Source organism: Pristiophorus japonicus, chromosome 17 (genome assembly GCF_044704955.1).
Source record: "Pristiophorus japonicus isolate sPriJap1 chromosome 17, sPriJap1.hap1, whole genome shotgun sequence".
Lineage (NCBI taxonomy): Eukaryota > Metazoa > Chordata > Chondrichthyes > Pristiophoridae > Pristiophorus > Pristiophorus japonicus.
Window position 1 is genome coordinate 1,716,693 of NC_091993.1, and position 18,981 is coordinate 1,735,673.

Consider the following 18,981-nt stretch of genomic DNA (forward strand, 5'->3'; position numbering starts at 1 on the left):
TAAATTTGCTGGAATTTTTTGATGTAACGAACAGGGTGGATAAAGGGGAACCAGTGGATGTGGTGTATTTGGACTTCCAGAAGGCATTTGACAAGGTGCCATATAAAAGGTTACTGCACAAGATAAAAGTTCACGGAGTTGGGGGTAATATATTAGCATGGATAGAGGATTGGCTAACTAACAGAAAACAGAGAGTCGGGATAAATGGGTCATTCCCTGGATGGCAACCAGTAACTAGTGGGGTGCTGTAGGGATGAGTGCTGGGACCCCAACTATTTACAATCTATATTAATGACTTGGAAGAAGGGACTGAGTGTAACGTAGTCAAGTTTGCTGATGATACAAAGATGGGAGGAAAAGCAATGTGTGAGGAGGACACAAAAAATCTGCAAAAGGACATGCAGGTTAAGTAAGTGGGCAAAAATTTGGCAGATGGAGTATAATGTTGGAAAGTGTGAGGTCATGCACTTTGGCAGAAAAAAATCAAAGAGCAAGTTATTATTTAAATGGAGAAAGATTGCAAAGTGCTGCAGTACAGCGGGACCTGGGGGTACTTGTGCATGAAACACAAAAGGATAGTATGCAAGTACAGCAAGTGATCAGAAAGGCCAATGGTATCTTGGCCTTTATTGCAAAGGGGATGGAGTATAAAAGCAGGGAAGTCTTGCTACAGCTATGCAGGGTATTGGTAAGGTCACACCTGGAATACTGCATGCAGTTTTGGTTTCCATATTTACGAAAGGATATACTTGCTTTGGAGGCAGTTCAGAGAAGGTTCACTCGGTTGATTCTGGGGATGAGGGGGTGACTGAGGAAAGGTTGAGGAGGTTGGACCTCTACTCATTGGAATTCAGAAGAATGAGAGGTGATCTTATCGAAACGTATAAGATTATGAGGGGGCTTGACAAGATGGATGCAGAGAGGATGTTTCCACTGATGGGGGAGACTAGAACTAGAGGGCATGATCTTAGAATAAGGGGCTGCCCATTTAAAACAGATGAGGAGAAATTTATTCTCAGAGGGTTGTAAATCTGTGGAATTCGCTGTCTCGGAGAGCTGTGGAAGCTGGGTCATTGAACATATTTAAGGCGGAGATAGTCAGATTTTTGGACGATAAGGGAGTAAAAGGTTATGGGGAGCGGGCGAGGAAGTGGATCTGAGTCCATGATCAGATCAACTATGATATTGAATGGCGGAGCAGGCTCGAGGGGCTGTATGGCCTGCTCCTGTTCCTATTTATGTTCTTATCAACAAGTAGACAGAAAGAACTTGCATTTATAGGGCACTTTTCATGTCCTTCAAATGTCCCAAAGTACTTCACAATCAATTCACTACTTTTGAAGTGTGGTCTTGGCAAAGGGAGTAGCCAAGGTCCCATAATCCGAGAAATGACCAATTAATCTGTTTGGTGGTTTTGATTGAGGATTAAACTTTGCTCCTCTGTGAATAGTGCCCTGGGATCTTTTACACCCACCTGAACAGGCATACGGGCCTCAGTTTAACATTCTATCCAAAAGATGACACCTCTAATAATGTAGCGCACTCTCAGTACTGCACTGAAATGCTCAAGTCCTGGAATGGAGTTTGAAACCATGACCTTCTGACTCCGAGGCAGGAATGCTGCGTCTGAACTCAGCCGATACTGTATTTTTGTAGCTATAAGCGCAGTGAAAGCAGCCTATGTCTTTAATAATTTGCTACTAGATCTGCCACTTTTGTATTAATGCTATACTAAATTTAGCTCTGTATAATAGCTATTTTGTGTAAGTATACAATCTTCCTCATTCACTGCTGGTGTTGAACCAGGTCTGGAAAACATTCTGGGGAAATGAAGTGGTGGTCTATTCCCCCTCTGGTCGTGTGCTGGGAGCAGCAGCTTGTTATTTCCCAGCCAAGAATAACATTCTGCTCTCTGAACATTGCCTTCAAAGCAGTCCTTTGTGATCATTTATGTCAATATTCTTTGGTTTTGAAATTATATTGTGGGATACAAGTGTATGAACACTTAATGTATTTGTTTTAAATGTTAATGAAGATATTAACCCATTTAAAAATAATTGGGGTCGCGTCTTTGCTGATGCTCCATGTGTAATTTTAGGGCTCTTGAGTTTATGATGCTAGTTGTTATAGTTCATTATTTCTGTTCACTTATAGTGAAAATTTTTTTCTTGTTTTGACTTATACAAATGTAATTTTGTTTGAACAATTGGAGACCTTTTTTTGTTTGCCCTTTAATTTAATTTACGTTTCTGTCTGCAAAGCAAAGCGGGCAGGTTAGCATCTTGTGTTGCTCAAGGACAAAAATGTCAGATGTCTTTCTTTTCCTGTAACTGTCTCTTCACTTTTCTCCATAATTCTCCGTTTTCCACTATTTGACTCCCAGTCTCTGTGTGTATATCTGCATGTGCAGCTCACTCATTTTCTGTCATTGCCTTGGTATCAAATTCTTGTCTGTCTTGTGAACGCTCTCACCCTGCCCGTTAGGATCCCCCTGCCATGAGCCTCAGCATGTTACTTGCTTGTCTTGTCATTGTGGCTGAAGTGGACACTTAAATCTGTGACTCTGACACTTGATCTTCGTCCTCATAGAATCATTTACAGCACGGAAGGAGGACATTCGGTCCATCGTGTCCGTGCTGGCCGACAAAGTGCTATCCAGCCTAATCCCACTTTCCAGCTCTTGGTCCATAGCCTTGTAGGTTACGACACTTCAAGTGTACATCCAAGTACTTTTTAAATGTGGTGAGGGTTTCTGCCTCAACCGCCATTTCAGGTAATGAGTTCCAGATCCTCACCACCCTCTGGGTAAAAAAAATCCCCTCAAATCCTCTCCAAACCTCCTAATCCCCTCTAAGCCTCCTGTACCTAATTTTGTATCACAGCCCTTGTTGACTAGACATGACAGTTCTAAGAAACGTGAAATATCTATATTGTCCTCCCCTTCTATCAACAAGTTCTGTCATCTTCCTGCATCCCCCCCCCCCCCCCATCCTCAAAGGAGGATCAACGGCACTCTAAAGATTTTAATAATATATGTGGAGATTTCTTTTTTTTTTAAAAGGTGGTTATATTATTTTTGATCTAATTCATCACCAGTTGTCCTCACACTTGATATCCACTGCAGTATTCTTATAGCGACGAGTGCTGTGCTATTAACTTCCATCTGCATCGGTTGGTGCATACTTGTTCCAACTGGTGCCCTGCCAGCCTGTTATAGTGTCTACCTTTAGACATTTGAATCTTGTCCTAACTCAGCTTCTGTTGCCCTTCCTTTGGATATCTTGACATAAGCAAACACAGATTTCCGTTTTGGAAGATGTGGCTTTGGTTTCAGCACACTGACTCGCCATTGATCTGCCTTATTTAGTTTAGCATTCTGGTCAAGTCTTTTTTTGGACACACTTGGGTTTCCTTCCAAAAGTCATTTTTTATTTCCATTTAGATCAAGAAATTGTAATTCCTTCATTTTATCCATCCTCACAAATCAATCCAAGAATGTCACTTTCACAATGTTGAGCCTAATAGTCCTTGTGTCTGACTGCAGAATGTGCCAAATCACTTTGTCCCAGGAGCCAAGAGCAACCAGTTTCTAAGCAAGAGTTGTAAAATGGACAATGGATTGCTATCAGCTCTCTGGCACAAGACCACATCTCTCAGGAGATGGGAGCGTGGCCCATGAAAGTTTATTTAGCCCATTCAACAATGTTCCAGGGCATTGAATCCGATTCTATTCACAACCTTTGCAAAGCTGCTGCATGGAGTAACCCCTGCAAGTTGGGAAACAGTCATTTAGGCTTGACAACTGTAGACGAACAGCCGTTGGTAGATCTGTCTAGCGACTGGGCACCTGGATGTACCTCTTTCAGGATGTTGTTTGTTTATAGGTCAGAACAAATAACTTCTCTGGCATGTGTCTGAAACATTTATATGGTGCAGGATTTAGTTACTCTGTGGGTTGGTGTCCATACCACCGTCAAAAATGTCACTGCAGCATTGACCACCACTGGCTTTCCTCAGAATGTGACCCAGGCCTGTCTTAATTCCAACAGTGTACACAGGATGCAGCCTTTGATAAGTTGAAGGAGACCCTACGAGGTAGATGACGTATTCTTTTATTCAAACTTCTAAACAAATACTACATTAATCAGCCTTGATTGTCATGAAAACAAAATTGCCCATCCCACAGGAGACTTACTCAAAAAAATTCAATAACAGCAACATTTTTAACATAGAAAAAAACATCCCAAGGCATTCCGCAGAGGCGCAATCAGACAAAATGGATGACGAGCCATAGGAGGAGATATTAAGGGGTGACCATAGGAGGAGATATTAGGGGGTGACCATAGGAGGAGATATTAGGGGGTTGACCATAAGCTTGGTCAAATAAGCGAGTTTTAAGGAAGGTCTTGGAGATGGACCAGCGGTGGGGGTTTAAGGAGGGAATTCCAGAGTGAGTTGCTAAGACAGCTGTCAATACTGGGGTTTAAGGCGGGGGAGATGCAGGCGAATGAGTCAGAGATGGAGAGTTCTGGGTGGGGGGTTGTAGGGCTGGTGGGGGTTACAGAAAGGGTGTGTTGGGTGAACGTGAGCCAATGTAGGTCACTGAGGATAGGGTTGTTGGATGAGTGGAACTTGTGATGGGATACAGGCAGCAGAGTTTTAGATGAGCTGAAGTTTATGGAGCTGGGAGGCTGGCCAGTAGAGCATTGAAATAATTGAGGTTTAAGAATTTGTTCTGACTTAACAGAAGTCTAGTAGAACTGCAGCTTCCTATTCATGAATTAATACTTGAGCCTTTACATAAAGAAGGCAAATTTGTTGGTCAGATTTGGATTGCGGCCCCATTTTTAACCACTAATTTTAGTATTCCATTCTGACCTCCAAGAGAGCATGATTGCTTCAAGTATAGGATCTTCCATGTATTGGTTTAAACCTAACTTGTGTTACATGAAGGGATTTCTTTAACTTTTGTATGGGTGGCATTAAGTAGCGCCTACTAATGTTCCCTCTAAATTGTCAGTGTTTTATGCGGCCTCTTTATTTCAGTGTACGGTCCCTTTAAATGCACGGTATTTGAAATGGAAAAGCTTGAGTGGCCTGCAGAGAGTACCTTGCAGATTATTGCATGGCTGCGTACGCGCACAGCTTAGCGAGAACATTGGTACCAACTATTTGTGGTACAGTCCCCTTGGTAGAATGTTGTCATCGCTCATCAGCATCTGCAGCTCCCTGAACCGCTTCCTGAAGAAACCTCCATATTGCCGTCCTTTAGACTCAACCTCACTATGGCCACAGTCATCAGGAGACTGGAGGAGCAAGGAGCAGAACCTGTCATTCAGAAACAAGCCATTAGCAGGTAGAGAGAGCATTGCTGCAAGATTCAGAGAGGAGGAAAAAACACACACATCTTAACCGAACAATCATTTAAACAACCCAAACAGCTAATCAGAGCACCACATTTTCACTCTTGGCATTGTTGGGCATGAAGTTTTATTTTTGTTGAATGTAAATACAGGTGCAACGTCCCGAATCCGGAACTCCGAAAGCCGCAATAGTCTGAAAACTGGACATTTTACGCATTCCAGATGGGGTTATCCAGAATCCGGAATTTTTGAGGCGGCCAACAGTGGGGTGGTTCAGTTTGGTAGGAGGGGCAAAGAGGCTGCTTACTGGTAAAAAGCACAGCGCTGGGGGAGCCACGAGTGACAAGGAGCAGCAAGCAGCGAGGTCTGAAATCCGGCACGGATTCAGTCGAGGATTCCGGATTTCAGACAAGAAAATAAATAGTCTGAAATCCGGCATTCTTGACCAAATCCGTGCCAGATTTCGGGTTTTGCCAGATTTCGGACCTCGCCGCTCAAAACCTGGGATGGATTCGGTCGAGGATTCCAAATTTTAGACTATTGATTTTCTTGTCTGAAATCCGGAAAAACCCAAAAACCGGCACGGACTCTGTCTCGAGGATTCTGGATTTCGGACATTGTACCTGTATATGTATTTTTCAAAATGCGCAACTTTTTCATGTGTTCTTCACTCTCAATATCACAGGTAAGTAAGCATTGCTGATTGTGCCGGAAATAAACGGGACACTTAAGACGCTATAACCCAGCAACTTTAAAATTGACGTTAATGCAAATAGCTAATGGCTATCGCTTCTTGGCTGATATATGCGATTGCCTGGTTTAAACGTGGACGTTTTAAGTGGTGGGGACTGTATCCAAATTCATGAGGAATGCTCGGAAAGTGAGATAAATTCTGCCCCCTCAGGTCTACCTTAATGGGGCTTGTGTTTACTTCTCAGCAAGCTATTATTAGAGCTTTTTGAACTTGTGGTTTCTTGTGCTCTTTCTGACGAGGAGCAATTATTTTATTAATTTTTTTTGTATGAAGGGTTGATGAACTGCATGTGATGGTAGACCCACTGTTTGGTAGATAGGTAGGAATATGTCTAAGGGACAATGTCGCTTTCATTGAATGTCCCTTTCATTGAATGTCCCTTTCATTGAATGCATTATTTGTATATGAGCATTACGAAGTGAACTTCAGAGAATGAGGAAGACCATACTAGAAGATCGGCAATCCAATATTAGATCAGGCTAAAGTACAATTGCGTCACTTGAAGATCTTTCTATATTCTGATAGTATGGTTTCCTTGCTGTATTTATCCAAATTATTATTTTTTAAGTGGCAAAGTATAGATTTTTTGTTTTATTAAAAGTTTAACAGAAGAATAGTATATTATGGATCGGGCCAATACTTTTGTTGAAGGATTTGTTGCTGAGTGTTGGTTTTGTTTTGCTTTTGTTGTTTAAACCAGTTTTGAAAGAAATCAACTTGACTGCCTGGGAAGTATTCAGGATAAAATCACAGTTTGTGCCACTGATGACTCCTACCAGATGACTCGAGAACGAATGTCACAAGTAGAGAAGGAGTCATGGAGTCGAACAACTATAGAAATTAAACCAGGGGCGTCCTATCAAGGTATAAATACCATAAAACTGAAATGATGGTCTGTACACATTTAATTGTTGATTCAACAAAACGTACCTGCTGTAACCGAGCTCCTCCAGATAGCAAGTCTTTGTTTCCCGGCAAGTTGGTTGAAAGCTAAATTGTGTGTGATCACAAGAATATAGCTGTAATACTGTTGTAACTACTGAGATTTTATATATATATATATATATATATACATACTTACTTAAACTTGCAATACATTTAGGAATGTAGGAAAATGATTTACAATTAAATATGGTCATATTTTTAGTTAAAATAAATTACAAAAAATTTCAGAATAACGTAAATACTGATTGCATTTTATTTACTCAACCTGTGCATTGAGTGGTGCTGAATATGCAGCTTCAATCAGGTAACAATATGAGTGAGCTGTGGCAAAATGGCTTCTTAACCGATATACAACTTACATGATATTGTGATAAAGTAAATGTTCTACTTTCCATTGATTGGCAAATGCTACGTGCTTTGGAAGTTGTCTCCATTTAATTTGCTGAACAGTTGCTACGCAAATTGAAGCAACAGACATAATTGTAGGTTGTTAGGGTTTAGCTGCTGGATTTAATTTTCTAAAACTGTATAGTACCTGGCATGTTCCCATAATATCCAACAACTGGTAATGTTTAAATCCTTAATTTATAGCAGATAAAAGTATTGTATATAAGTCCATTCAGTAGTCTACTGGTTCATCACAGCCCATTGTTATATCCTCCTTTATATAAAGAAGGCCTTGTTTATAAATGTTTTCTTTTGGTTGCCCAGCATGTTTACCGCCATTTAAAATCCGGTTTTGTTTCCTAGGTACGCGCAAACCAGTCCATATTCGAAAGCAAGCCGCTAGCCCAGCTTCCGATGGCATTCTGCTTAGAAGACACTCTCCCACAATGAATCCATGCTTTGGGTTGAAGAAAAACCATGCCAGTGCCGTTATCCAAAAGCCTCTTAGAGATCGTGTCATCCACCTTTTGGCTTTGAAGCCATATAAAAAGCCTGAACTTATTCTGTGGTTGGAGAGAGAGAAAGCAAACCCAAAGGACAAAGCTGAACTGTCATTTGTGTTGGACCAGGTGAGAAGGATAAAAAGAAAGAACTTGAATTTGTACAGCACCTTTCCTGACCTCAGGACATCCCAAAGCGCTTTATAGTCAATGAAATACTTTAGAAGTATAATCACAGTTGTAATTTAATGAAATGTGGTCGCCCAATTGCGCGCAGTAAGGTCCCACAAAGCAGCAGTGAGATAGATCACAAGATAATCTGCTTTCGGAATGTTGATTGAGAGACTAAAGAATGGGACAGTTGAGGAGCAGTGGCAGACATTTAAGGAGACATTTCAGAACTCGCAACAAAAATATATCCCAATGAGAAGGAAAGACTGCAAGAGAAGCGATAACCAAGGAAATAAGGGAGAGTATCAAATTGAAAACAAAGGCATACAATGTGGCCAAGATTAGTGGGAGGCCAGAGGCTTGGGAAATTTTTAAAAGCCAGCAAAGAACGACTAAAATAAACTAGCACGAAATATAAAAACAGATAGTAAAAGTTTCTACAGGTGCATAAAAAGGAAAAGAGTGGATAGAGTAAATGTTGGTCCCCTGGACAATGAGACTGAGGAATTAATAATGGAGAACAGGGAAATGGCAGAAACGTTGAACAAATATTTTGTATCGGTCTTCACGGTAGAAAACACTAAAAACATCCCAATAGTGGATAATTAAGGGGCTATAGATAGGGAGGAACTTAATACAATCACTATCACTAATGAAGTAGTATTCGGTAAAATAATGGGACTAAAGACGGACAAGTCCCCTGGACCTGATACCTTACATCTTAGGGTCTTAAGGGAAGTGGCTGCAGAGATGGTGGATGCATTGGTTGTAATCTACCAAAATTCCCTGGATTCTGGGGTGGTCCCAGCAGATTGGAAAACCGCAAATGTAACGCCCCTATTTAAAAAAAGGAGGCAGACAAAAAGCAAGAAACTATTAGACCAGTTAGCCTAACATCTGTCGTTGGGAAAATGCTGGAGTCCATTATTAAGGAAGCAGTAGCGGAACATTTGGAAAAGCATAATTCAATCAAACAGAGTCAGCATGATGTTATGAAAGGGAAATCATGTTTGACAAATTTGCTGGAGTTCTTTGAGGATGTAATGAGCAGGGTGGATAAGGGGGAACCAATGGATATATTTGGATTTCCAGAAGGCATTCTTGCAAAGTGCTGCAGTACAGAGACCTGTGGGTCCTTGTGCATGAAACACAAAAAGTTAGTACGAAGGCACAGCAAGTAATCAGGAAGGCAAATGGAATGTTGGCCTTTATTGCAATGGGGTTGAGTATAAAAGCAGGGAAGTCCTGCTACAACTGAACAGGATATTGATGAGGCAAAACCTGGAGTACTGCGTACAGTTTTGGTCTCTGTGTTTAAGGAAGGATATACTTGCATTGGAGGCTGTTCGGCGAAGGTTCACTAGGTAGATTCTGGAGATGAAGGGGTTGACTTATGAAGATAGGTTGAGTAGGTTGGACCTGTACTCATTGGAGTTCAGAAGAATGAGAGGTGATCTTATCGAAACATATAAGATAATGAGGAGGTTTGACAAGGTGGATGCAGAGAGGATATTTCCTAGGGGAAACTAAAACTAGGGGACGTTGTCTTAGAATAAGGGGCCGCCCATTTAAAACTGAGATGAGGAGAAATTTCTTCTGAGGGTTGCAAATCTATGGAATTCTCTGCCCCAGAGAGCTGTGGTGGCTGGGTCATTGAATAGATTTAAGGCGGAGATAGTCAGATTTTTGAGCAATAAGGGTTATGGGGAGCGGGCAGGGAAGTGGATCGGAGTCCATGGTCAGATCAGCCATGATCTTATTGAATGGCGGAGCAGGCTCGAGGGGTCAAATGGCCGCCTACTGCTATTTTTATAAATATTAGCCAGAACACCAACAGTACCCCCTGCCCTTCACATAGTGCCATGGAATTTTTTACGTCCACCTGAGGGAGCAGACTGGAGTTTAATGTTTCTTTGAAAAGACAGCACCTCCGACAGTGCAGTGCTGCCTCTGTACTGCATTGAAGTGTGAGCCTAGATGTGTGCTCAAGTCTCTGGAGTGCTGTTTGAAGCCATGGTCTTCTACATCCGAGGCACGAGTGCTATGACTAACCATGGCTGACAAGATTGAAGTTGAAAGCCATTGTAACCCAAAAGATGTCCAATGAAAGGAGTATTGTGCTCCAGCTAGCTTATGTAGTACCTAAATTTAGAGTAGTTAAGAACCAGTCTCTCACTTTGACCATTATGAATTGTAGTAAGTTAATTCAATTTTTTTAATGGGCCCTTACTGTGAGTGTAAATATTGTACTTCTAATAAGTTAGCGAACCATAGTTTTTAGGTTGCACAATTTCTGCACCAAAATTTAAGACCAATTTTAGTAATTTCGTATATTTCTCTAATCTCTATTTTACAATTAACTCTGCTGATTTTTCTGAAATCACAAGTTTGTAAAACAAAAATTTCAGTGCTTTCAGTTTTCTGAAGCCAAATAGTACAATCAACTGTGAGTGTCGCTTCCATGTATTTAAATATCAATTTACAGTACACTGGGGATAATCACTTGAATTGGTTTTACAGGAAGGGGGGAGGAAAGAAGAAAGTCTCCTATGGTGATTGGCAGCAAATCCTCTGATAGAAGTGGGAGCCATGACCTGATTTTAAAGTGTAAGACATTGTACAACTACCGTCTTCATTTCAGCATAAAGCCTCATGAAATGGTCTTTTAGTCCTGATATGAAAATACTTGCTCTGTTCTCTGTCTTTCCCTTCTCTTGAACCGTGCACATTCTCACTTCAGTTGACTCCCTATTGTCATGTCTCACACTCTGCCACTTTTAGGCCACCGCCGAGGGTTTTGCAGAAATGATTGAAGGTAAATTGCTAGCCCACTTTTCGCTCACTGTGGGGGAACTGTTCTGCTGTATTCCTTCTGTAACACAGCAAATCATTTAAAGTTGGAGGGACGTGGGTGGTGTGAAACCATTGCACAACTTGTGTGTCATGTATGTTGGTGTATTGCCAAGTATTTTTATAAAATTATTTAGTTGAACACAATATTCTGTTTGTCACGAAGTGTACCATTACCGAGTTTTTTGATAAGATTGTCACAATTTTGAATGTGATTCTCAATTTCCTGCTACATTCCATTTAGCCCGTATTATTGTGTAGGATTGCTTGCTTTAGCTAATCTAGTATACAGCTTTTAAACTGGTTTCGTAGTCATTTCAATATATTTTTAAAGTCATTCAACCTTTGATTTTAATTTCCAAGTTTTCAGTGAATCCTGTCTTTGAAACTCTTAGGTTTGTAAAACCTAGTATTGTAGCTAACTACACACACATATAAAAAAATTAACACTCTGACTCCTGTTGCTGCAGCAATTAGTATATTCACATGAGTTCTTCTAGGTGTTGTACAATGTTATAAGACTGTTTGCATCACTTCGAGAAAATGTTGCAGGTGTACTGGTTAGACTGAGCAAAGGGTTTAGTGGAAATCTATTTTCAGAAGATACAGATGTGTTGTCATGCTATTAAGAAACCTTAAGAGAAAAAAATAAAATGCTAATTGGTAGATCACATAATTAATTAACACAAATTAATTTCAAAGGGAATATAACATGGAGGAAGAAACTCCTTGCCAATAGGAACATTAGGTAACGTTCAACACCTCAATGCAAGTGGTATCTGTAGCCTGACAGCAGAGTCATAATGGATACAACATTTGCCACTCCACTTGTTTTACCTGTATGACCTCTGGAAATAGGTTACAATCCACCTGTTCCCAATCTGATGCAGAATTGGTTTAGCTGATATTTTCAAGATCAGCATGTATGTACATGTAAACAATGTCAGATCTTTTCACCTGTGCCTATTTACAGAATTGTTGCTGACTTTAATTGATCTGAACTAGAAACATCACTGTGCAACTTATCTCTCCACCAGTACACACAAACTTTCTCTCATTTCTTTCTCACTTATCTTTTTGTCACAATTTAATAATACTTTGGTAATAATAATGCCAAGAGGTAGTGCCTGCTTTTCTGCATGCCTCTGTGAAGCGCCTTGGGGCATTTTACTTCGTTAAAGATGTTATTACTGTTGTCGCTTGTATTACTTCTGATAGATAACACTAACTATTCAGACCTCCTGCCACTTGTGGCACTGTGGCAAGTTCCTCATATCTGCCCACCATTTTGTTTTTGCTATTTCCCAAGTTTTACACTTTAAGTTTAGAAAAAACATTCTCTTCTCATTGCTTAGCTCTCCCATTCCCCCAATTCTAACTCCAATCCCAGATGCAATTTAAAAAAAAGTTCTCAAACTCACTCCATGAAAACCCCAGTGGCACTCAACTCATTCAGAGCCCTGCTCCCCAACCTGAACCCCCTCATTGGTTTTCCGGCCCCACTCAATGGAAGCTTTGCTACTGTCCAAACCAATGTTTTTTTTATCATTTGCAGCCCTACTTAAGGAAGTCCCTTGGCTACCTGACACGTTAACCGGTTCCATTGCTTTACTTCCTGGCCCTACTGCCGCTAGACCAATTGATGGGCTCTGTTTGCACCACTCTTCAGCCCTGAATTCAGCTTGTAATCAGTCAGTTCAGCCCAGTGTCTGTCTCCACACCCGTCCTGGACCCATCCCCCAATCTCAACTGTTAATCCTGCTCTTTTTTTCTCTCGTTGATTGCAAGATTGTTCCTTTTACTCTGAGTAGCTTTATTATTTTCTGTTTACATTCAAAGAAGAAAAATTGCAGTCAGTCATGTTTAAAGTTGCTTGGTTTCGGCTTGGTCATTATAGAAAAAAAATTCTAATGCGCGTGAAACAAAAATGACTGAAATGGTCGATTTATGTCAAAGAATAACACACACAACATCCCTCTTCCTTTACTATTTTAATAAGTGTTTTCACCCTGTCGATTCAACATCGCAAATTAATATGTTCAGCCACTGCTCTGAATGACTGATTATTGCAGACAATTGCAGACTGTTCAGGATTTATCTTTATACAAATTATTCTCCTGTGTTCACATCCTGTGGCTTTTTATCATCAGTCAAATTTTAATCCTACATGCAAAACTTCCATCCACTTTCAGGACCATGAGGGTTTCAGCCACCAAAGACACAAAGACTTGCTTTTATATAGTGCACCTTTCACGATCTCTGTGCGTTCCAAAGCGCTTTACAGCCAATGAAATACTTTTGAAATGTAGTCACTGTTGTAATGTAGGAAACGCGGCAGCCAATTTGTGCACAGCAAGCTCCCACAAACAGCAATGTGATAATGACCAGATAATCTGTTTTCAGTGATGTCGATTGAGGGATAAATATTGGCCAGGACACCAGGGCTAACTCCCCTGCTCTTCTTCGAAATAGTGCACACTCCTGACTTGAGCCTTGTCGATGGTGATAAGGCTTTGAGGGGTCAGGCGGATTTGAGTCACTTGCCGTGGTATAGCCAGCCTCTACCCTTCTCTTGTAGCCAAGTATTGATATGATTGATCCAGTTCAGCTACTAGTCAATGGTGCTCCCAAGATGTTAATGGTGGGTAACTGGGCGTTGGTGGTGCCGTTGAAGCTCAAGGGGAGAGGGCTTGGCTTGCTTTTATTTGAGATGGTTATTACCAGCCGCTTAGCAAATGCTACCTGCTATTTGTCAGCCGAAGCCTGAATATTATCCAGGTCGGCTAATGTGGACTGCTTTATTATCAGTGGAGTTGTGAATGGAGCTGAACACTGGAATTGTCAGTGAAATACCTCACTCCTGACCTAATGACGGTGGTAATTGGCTGGGTTAGAGTCATCCTGTTTTTTGTTATTGCTCATATTGGCCATACATTTTAAGTCATCCTCGACCCAGAGGGACTGCCTATGATGATGATGTGAATAATGACAATATTCCACATTGTCAAATAGATGCCAATGCCATAACTGTATTGCAACAGCTTGGCTGGGGGAGAGGCTCGTTCCAGTGCACAGGTCTTCAGTACTACAGCCATGATGTTGTCCAATGCCCTTAATATCACATGGCATGAACTGAATTCGCTAGACACCTGTATCTATGAAGGTGGAGCCTGTGGGGGTAGGGGAACCAAATAAAATCATCCACGCGGCACTTTTGGCTGAAGGCACTTGCACACACACGTGCCTCTTGCACTCACATGCTGGGCTACACCACGATTGGGGATATTCATGGAGCTTCCTCCTCCTGTTGGCTACCGAGTTGTCCACCACCACCCTCGACAGGATATGGTAGAGCTTACAGACCTTTTCTCTGATGTGTTGGTTGTGGGACTAGAGCTTGCTGCTTTTGGTGTTAAGTATTCAGTTAGCCCTAGTTTCATACCTCATTCTTGGGTATGCTTTTTATGTCCATTTGCACTCTGCATTATAACAGGGTTAGTTTCCTGGCTTGATGGTGATCAAGGAATAAACAACACAATCTCTTGCATAAAGTCCTTTAAATTAAAATTTGGAAGACATTTAAGATTATTTGAATTTGTCAGTAAGGGGAAAATCTTTGCTAGAATTTGATTCCCTTCTCTTTAAAAATGAATGTGGCATTCCATGTCTTAAAAGAAAAAGACTTGTGTTTATAGTCCAAGACAACTGGATGCCCCAAAGCAATTTACAGCCAATGAAGTACTTTTTTGACATGTAATCACTGTTATAATGTAGGAAACACGGCAGCCAATTTGCACACAGCAAGATCCCACAAACAGCACTGATAATGACCAGATAATCTGTGCTTTTTTAGTGATGTTGGTAGAGGGATACCGGGTTGGCCAGGACACCGGGGATAACTCCCCTGCTGTTCTTTGAAATATTACCATAGGATCTTTTCCGTCCACCTGCGAGGGCAGACGGGGCCTCGGCTTTGTATCTCATCCGAAAGACGGCACCTCCGACAGTACAGCGGGCTTCCTCAGTACTGCACTGGAGTGTTAGCCTAGATTTTTGTGCTCAGGTCTCTGGAGTGGGACTTGAACTCACAACCTTCTGACTCAGGCAAGGGTGCTACCAACTGAGCCACAGCTGACACTGTGGGCTGTAAATTGCGGGTTTAGGTGCACGAAGCACATGTGCCTAAACTCAGCACTTGCACTCTGTCAAAATGTCTTTTGACAGATCGCACGCATGCGAAGGAAAAGGGCCTCCGTGGGCGGAGAGTTGGGCTATTTGCCCCAACTCTTTACGCCTGGTAAAAACAGGCCTAAGACATTTAATTCAATTTCCATTAATTTTAAATATGTGAGGTGTTTTTTATTGATGTATTGTGTTTCTGTATTTTTGGGAATATCCCCATTTATAGTAATGGGAGCTCCGTACAAACTGAACTCACCATTACTATCAATGAGAATATTCCATGTTCATTGGTGGTCTGGCCAACGTGATCCTAGTAATGCGTCTATGCTGATGGGATACGTGGGCTTCTGCGCTGAGCTGCGCATTTAGGCCTTGGAGCCGAAGTGTTCATTCCTCCGGGACCACCAGGTACTTTCGTAAATTTATTTGCGGTCGGAGGCATCCGCCTGCGGGATGCCTCCAACCGCAATTTCTGGGCCTGTGTCTTAACACTGGTCTAGAAATTGGCCTCCTTAGCACCTCCCGTTATCTCTTCCGGGGGAGCGATAATGGTGCGCTTAACCGTGTTCCGACTGGGCGCGGTGATGACATCGATTCCCGCCATATTCAGCCGGTGGTTTGCGGTGGTGGTACAGCATTGCGCCCCGATCTCCTTCATCCAGAGATCGAGACGTCATCAGCGTACGTATCGCCCCAGACCCGAACTTCAGTTCCACCCCCTGTAGCATCACCGGGGCAAAAACACCGGCAGCTGCAGGAGGCATCTATTGGGAAGCCGGGCGCTTTTGGGCTGATACTTAAAGGCGAGGTGGCTGAGGTAAGTACAAAAACAATTGACCTTTTCTCTCTCAGGTTTTTGGACGGTCTTCTTTGCCCACGATCGATCAGCCTGGCACTCTGCTTCAGTGCATCGGGCTGATCGGGTGGGATCGTAGCTGCTGTCGGGGAGAAGGTAAGTTTTTTTTCCTGTAGGGCCTGCACCGATGGCCTTTCCCTTTAAGAGAGGGTAGGAACCTTTCAATCCAACAGCGCTGCATGGCCTAGTGTGCAACTCTGCTCCACTTGTTACCTGCCTGTTGCCGATTGCGCTCCAGGAAGGAATTGGAATATCTGATTTAGTGCTCCACTTCCTTCCTGGAGCGCTACTCCTGAATTTTTTTAAAGTAGAAAAAATTATAATTTTTTCCACTTTTAAGAGTTGGTGCCACTTCTGAATTTCTCCCACTGTGTTTTAAAAAAAAAAAATCTCTTAACCTCAGGTGATCTTAATTGACTCAAATATTTTACATTGCAACACTCATTTAGAGTAATGTCCTAATATGCAGTCAGTGATCAGGATTGTAGAATGAGCAGCATGCAGCAATACATTTTAAACTCTGAAATAAAGATCTCAATGGTGAATAGGTTTAGTCCGGTGCTGATGTTACTTTGCACTGCACGGTTTGTGCACTCAGGAGGATGAATTTGAATTTTAAGGCTTTCACTTTACTGAAATTAAACTTAATGGGCTTTACATAATTTTTATTCAATTGGAACTTGTAAGAACACACTCTGGAATTTCACTCTGCAATAGTAAAAAAAAATCTTGTTTACATGACTTTTCTTTCCCGAATCACCCAAGCACAAAAAACTGTACTTTGAATGGGTGGCTCTAATTCAGATAAAATGCTTGCTTATTTGGTTATTTTGTTCTGACCATGCATCTTACTTTCTCACTATAGGTAGCAAAGTTAAATGCAAAGGACAACAGCTATACACTAAAAGATGACCTTTACAAGGAAGTCCAACAGGATTGGCCTGGCTATAGTGACGAAGAAAAACAATTGATACGAAGGCACCTAATAAGGTAGACTTTTATACATCACTAACTCTTAAAGAAAAGTTTGTATTGAATGCACTTTGCTCGTGCTTCAGACCTTGAACTTCGAAGTGTCTGAAGTATTTTTTTTAAAAGAGAGAAGACCTGTCATTTCATGCTAAGTTTTCAGACCTTAACCTAGCCTCTCACCAAAGAAGGGCAGGATTCCGAGATTTATAAGCAGCTACAAATCTACAGAAATTCCCCCAGCAAATTAGCCTGTAACTGATCTCCAAAAATGCCCATTTAAACCACTCTCCATTGTCCAAGCCTGTAGGGAAGTGGTTTAAATCGGCATATCTAGAGACCAATTAGAGGGATTGGCCAGGGCTAGCCACAGCTCCACCTTCGCAAGTAGACATCATAACCAGACTGTGCTTGAGCAATGTCATGGGAACTCTATAAATATCTCTCCCATGGTGTTGTTTACGCTAAGTGGTATGAAGTGTGAGTTTATAATGACACGGGAATTATATTGTAACTCGCGGTGTATTATACTGCTGCTAAGATGAAGCTGTGTTTAAACTGGCCTGTGTCATAAAGCCAGGAAGCCAATTGCTGTCGATAAAAGAAAGGTTAAGAAATCTAAATATATTTGTGTCACTTGGATATGATTGGCTAAAATTTCACATTGATAAAATGGCAATGAATGTCAATCGGTCAGTTAGATAAGGCACCAATTGGGAGAATGCGAAGCAGGTGCATAAACATCAATGAAAAGCGAACGATGCATCCAAACAATGCAATCAGCAATGAGCAGTTAACAAAAGCCGCCAGTAATGAAGGGAGCTAGCAAAATTGCATGAAATATTTTTAGCAAAATTGCATGAAATATTTTTAGAAAAATCTTTTTGCCTGACATCTTTAATTCTCTCAAAGATTCTCACCAACAATATGCTTTATAAGGCATAAAATTACAAAATTCACAAGAAATGATTAAACGTGCCTATATAATAGTATTTTGTTCCAAATAAAAGTCCTGAATTCTACATATTTATTTAAACAGAACCTATCAGTGACACTGGGGCCGAAATTGATGAAAGGCAAGTTCCGCCCATTTAGTCAAAAAGACCGCTGAGATCCCGACGGTACTTTGATCAGTTTCGGCCCCAGTGTCACGAATAGGTTCTGCTTAAATAAATATGTGGAATTCAGGACTTTTATTTGGAACAAAATACTATTATATAGGCAAGTTTAATAATTTCTTGTGAACTTTGTCATGTTGTGCCTTATATGACAGTACTTGTGGGCCCCCCCGACCTGTGTGAGAACACCACTGCAGGTCGGGGCTATAAATAGAGCTGGAGCGCTGGGCCCTGGAACATTATGGCGGAGGTGCGGCGAATGAGGGTACGGGGCCCAGAAGAGCCAAGGGCCCAGGGGCAGCACGGGCCAGCCCACACTGCGATTATGTGTGCGCACTAGGTCCATGCAACAGAGCAGGTCTCCAGTCGTCTTGGTTAATCCTCGCCACTGGATAAAAGCCGAGCTCTGTCAAGCCCGTGTGGTGGCTGATGTGCAACGGTCACCATACCTTAAAAAAAAATTCAGGGCATCTTCCACCCCCTCAATTGGAGTTCAGGACTGGAACATCGGGTCCTTCATCGAAACATCTGTGAACTCTCGTGGAAACAAGTCATCCTCGTTCGAGGGACCGCCTATGATGATGACTTTGGGCGGAACTTTGGTCAAAAAATAGAGGGAAAAAAAAACACCTGGTAGGAAAAATGGGAGTTGCACGTGGATTTTCGGCGGTCCTGGTCAAATTAAGTCTGAGGCTGGAGTCGGCCGAGGGAGGGGGGAAAACACGAAAAAAAAATTTCAAAAAATAAAACATCGGAAAACATTCAGAGGACCCTTTTCCACTGAATCGCTGCAAAAGAATTAGGAAAAAAACGTTCACTTATCTTTTTTTGCTAGGTTTCATACCTACCGGCCATTGAAAGCCTGTTCCGACTAGGCGTTTTTTTT

At 41.7% G+C, this 18,981-nt stretch overlaps 1 protein-coding gene across 1 annotated transcript in view; it reads left to right on the forward strand.

Moving 5' to 3' along the window:
- LOC139227513 (RNA polymerase II elongation factor ELL) overlaps positions 1 to 18,981 on the forward strand; it is a 96,373-nt gene that overhangs the window by 43,050 nt on the left and 34,342 nt on the right. The window contains exons 4-6 of the mRNA XM_070858295.1: positions 6,818 to 6,981; positions 7,813 to 8,078; positions 16,874 to 16,998. Of these exons, the coding sequence (XP_070714396.1) occupies positions 6,818 to 6,981; positions 7,813 to 8,078; positions 16,874 to 16,998 (555 nt within the window). The remainder of the gene's footprint in view (positions 1 to 6,817; positions 6,982 to 7,812; positions 8,079 to 16,873; positions 16,999 to 18,981) is intronic.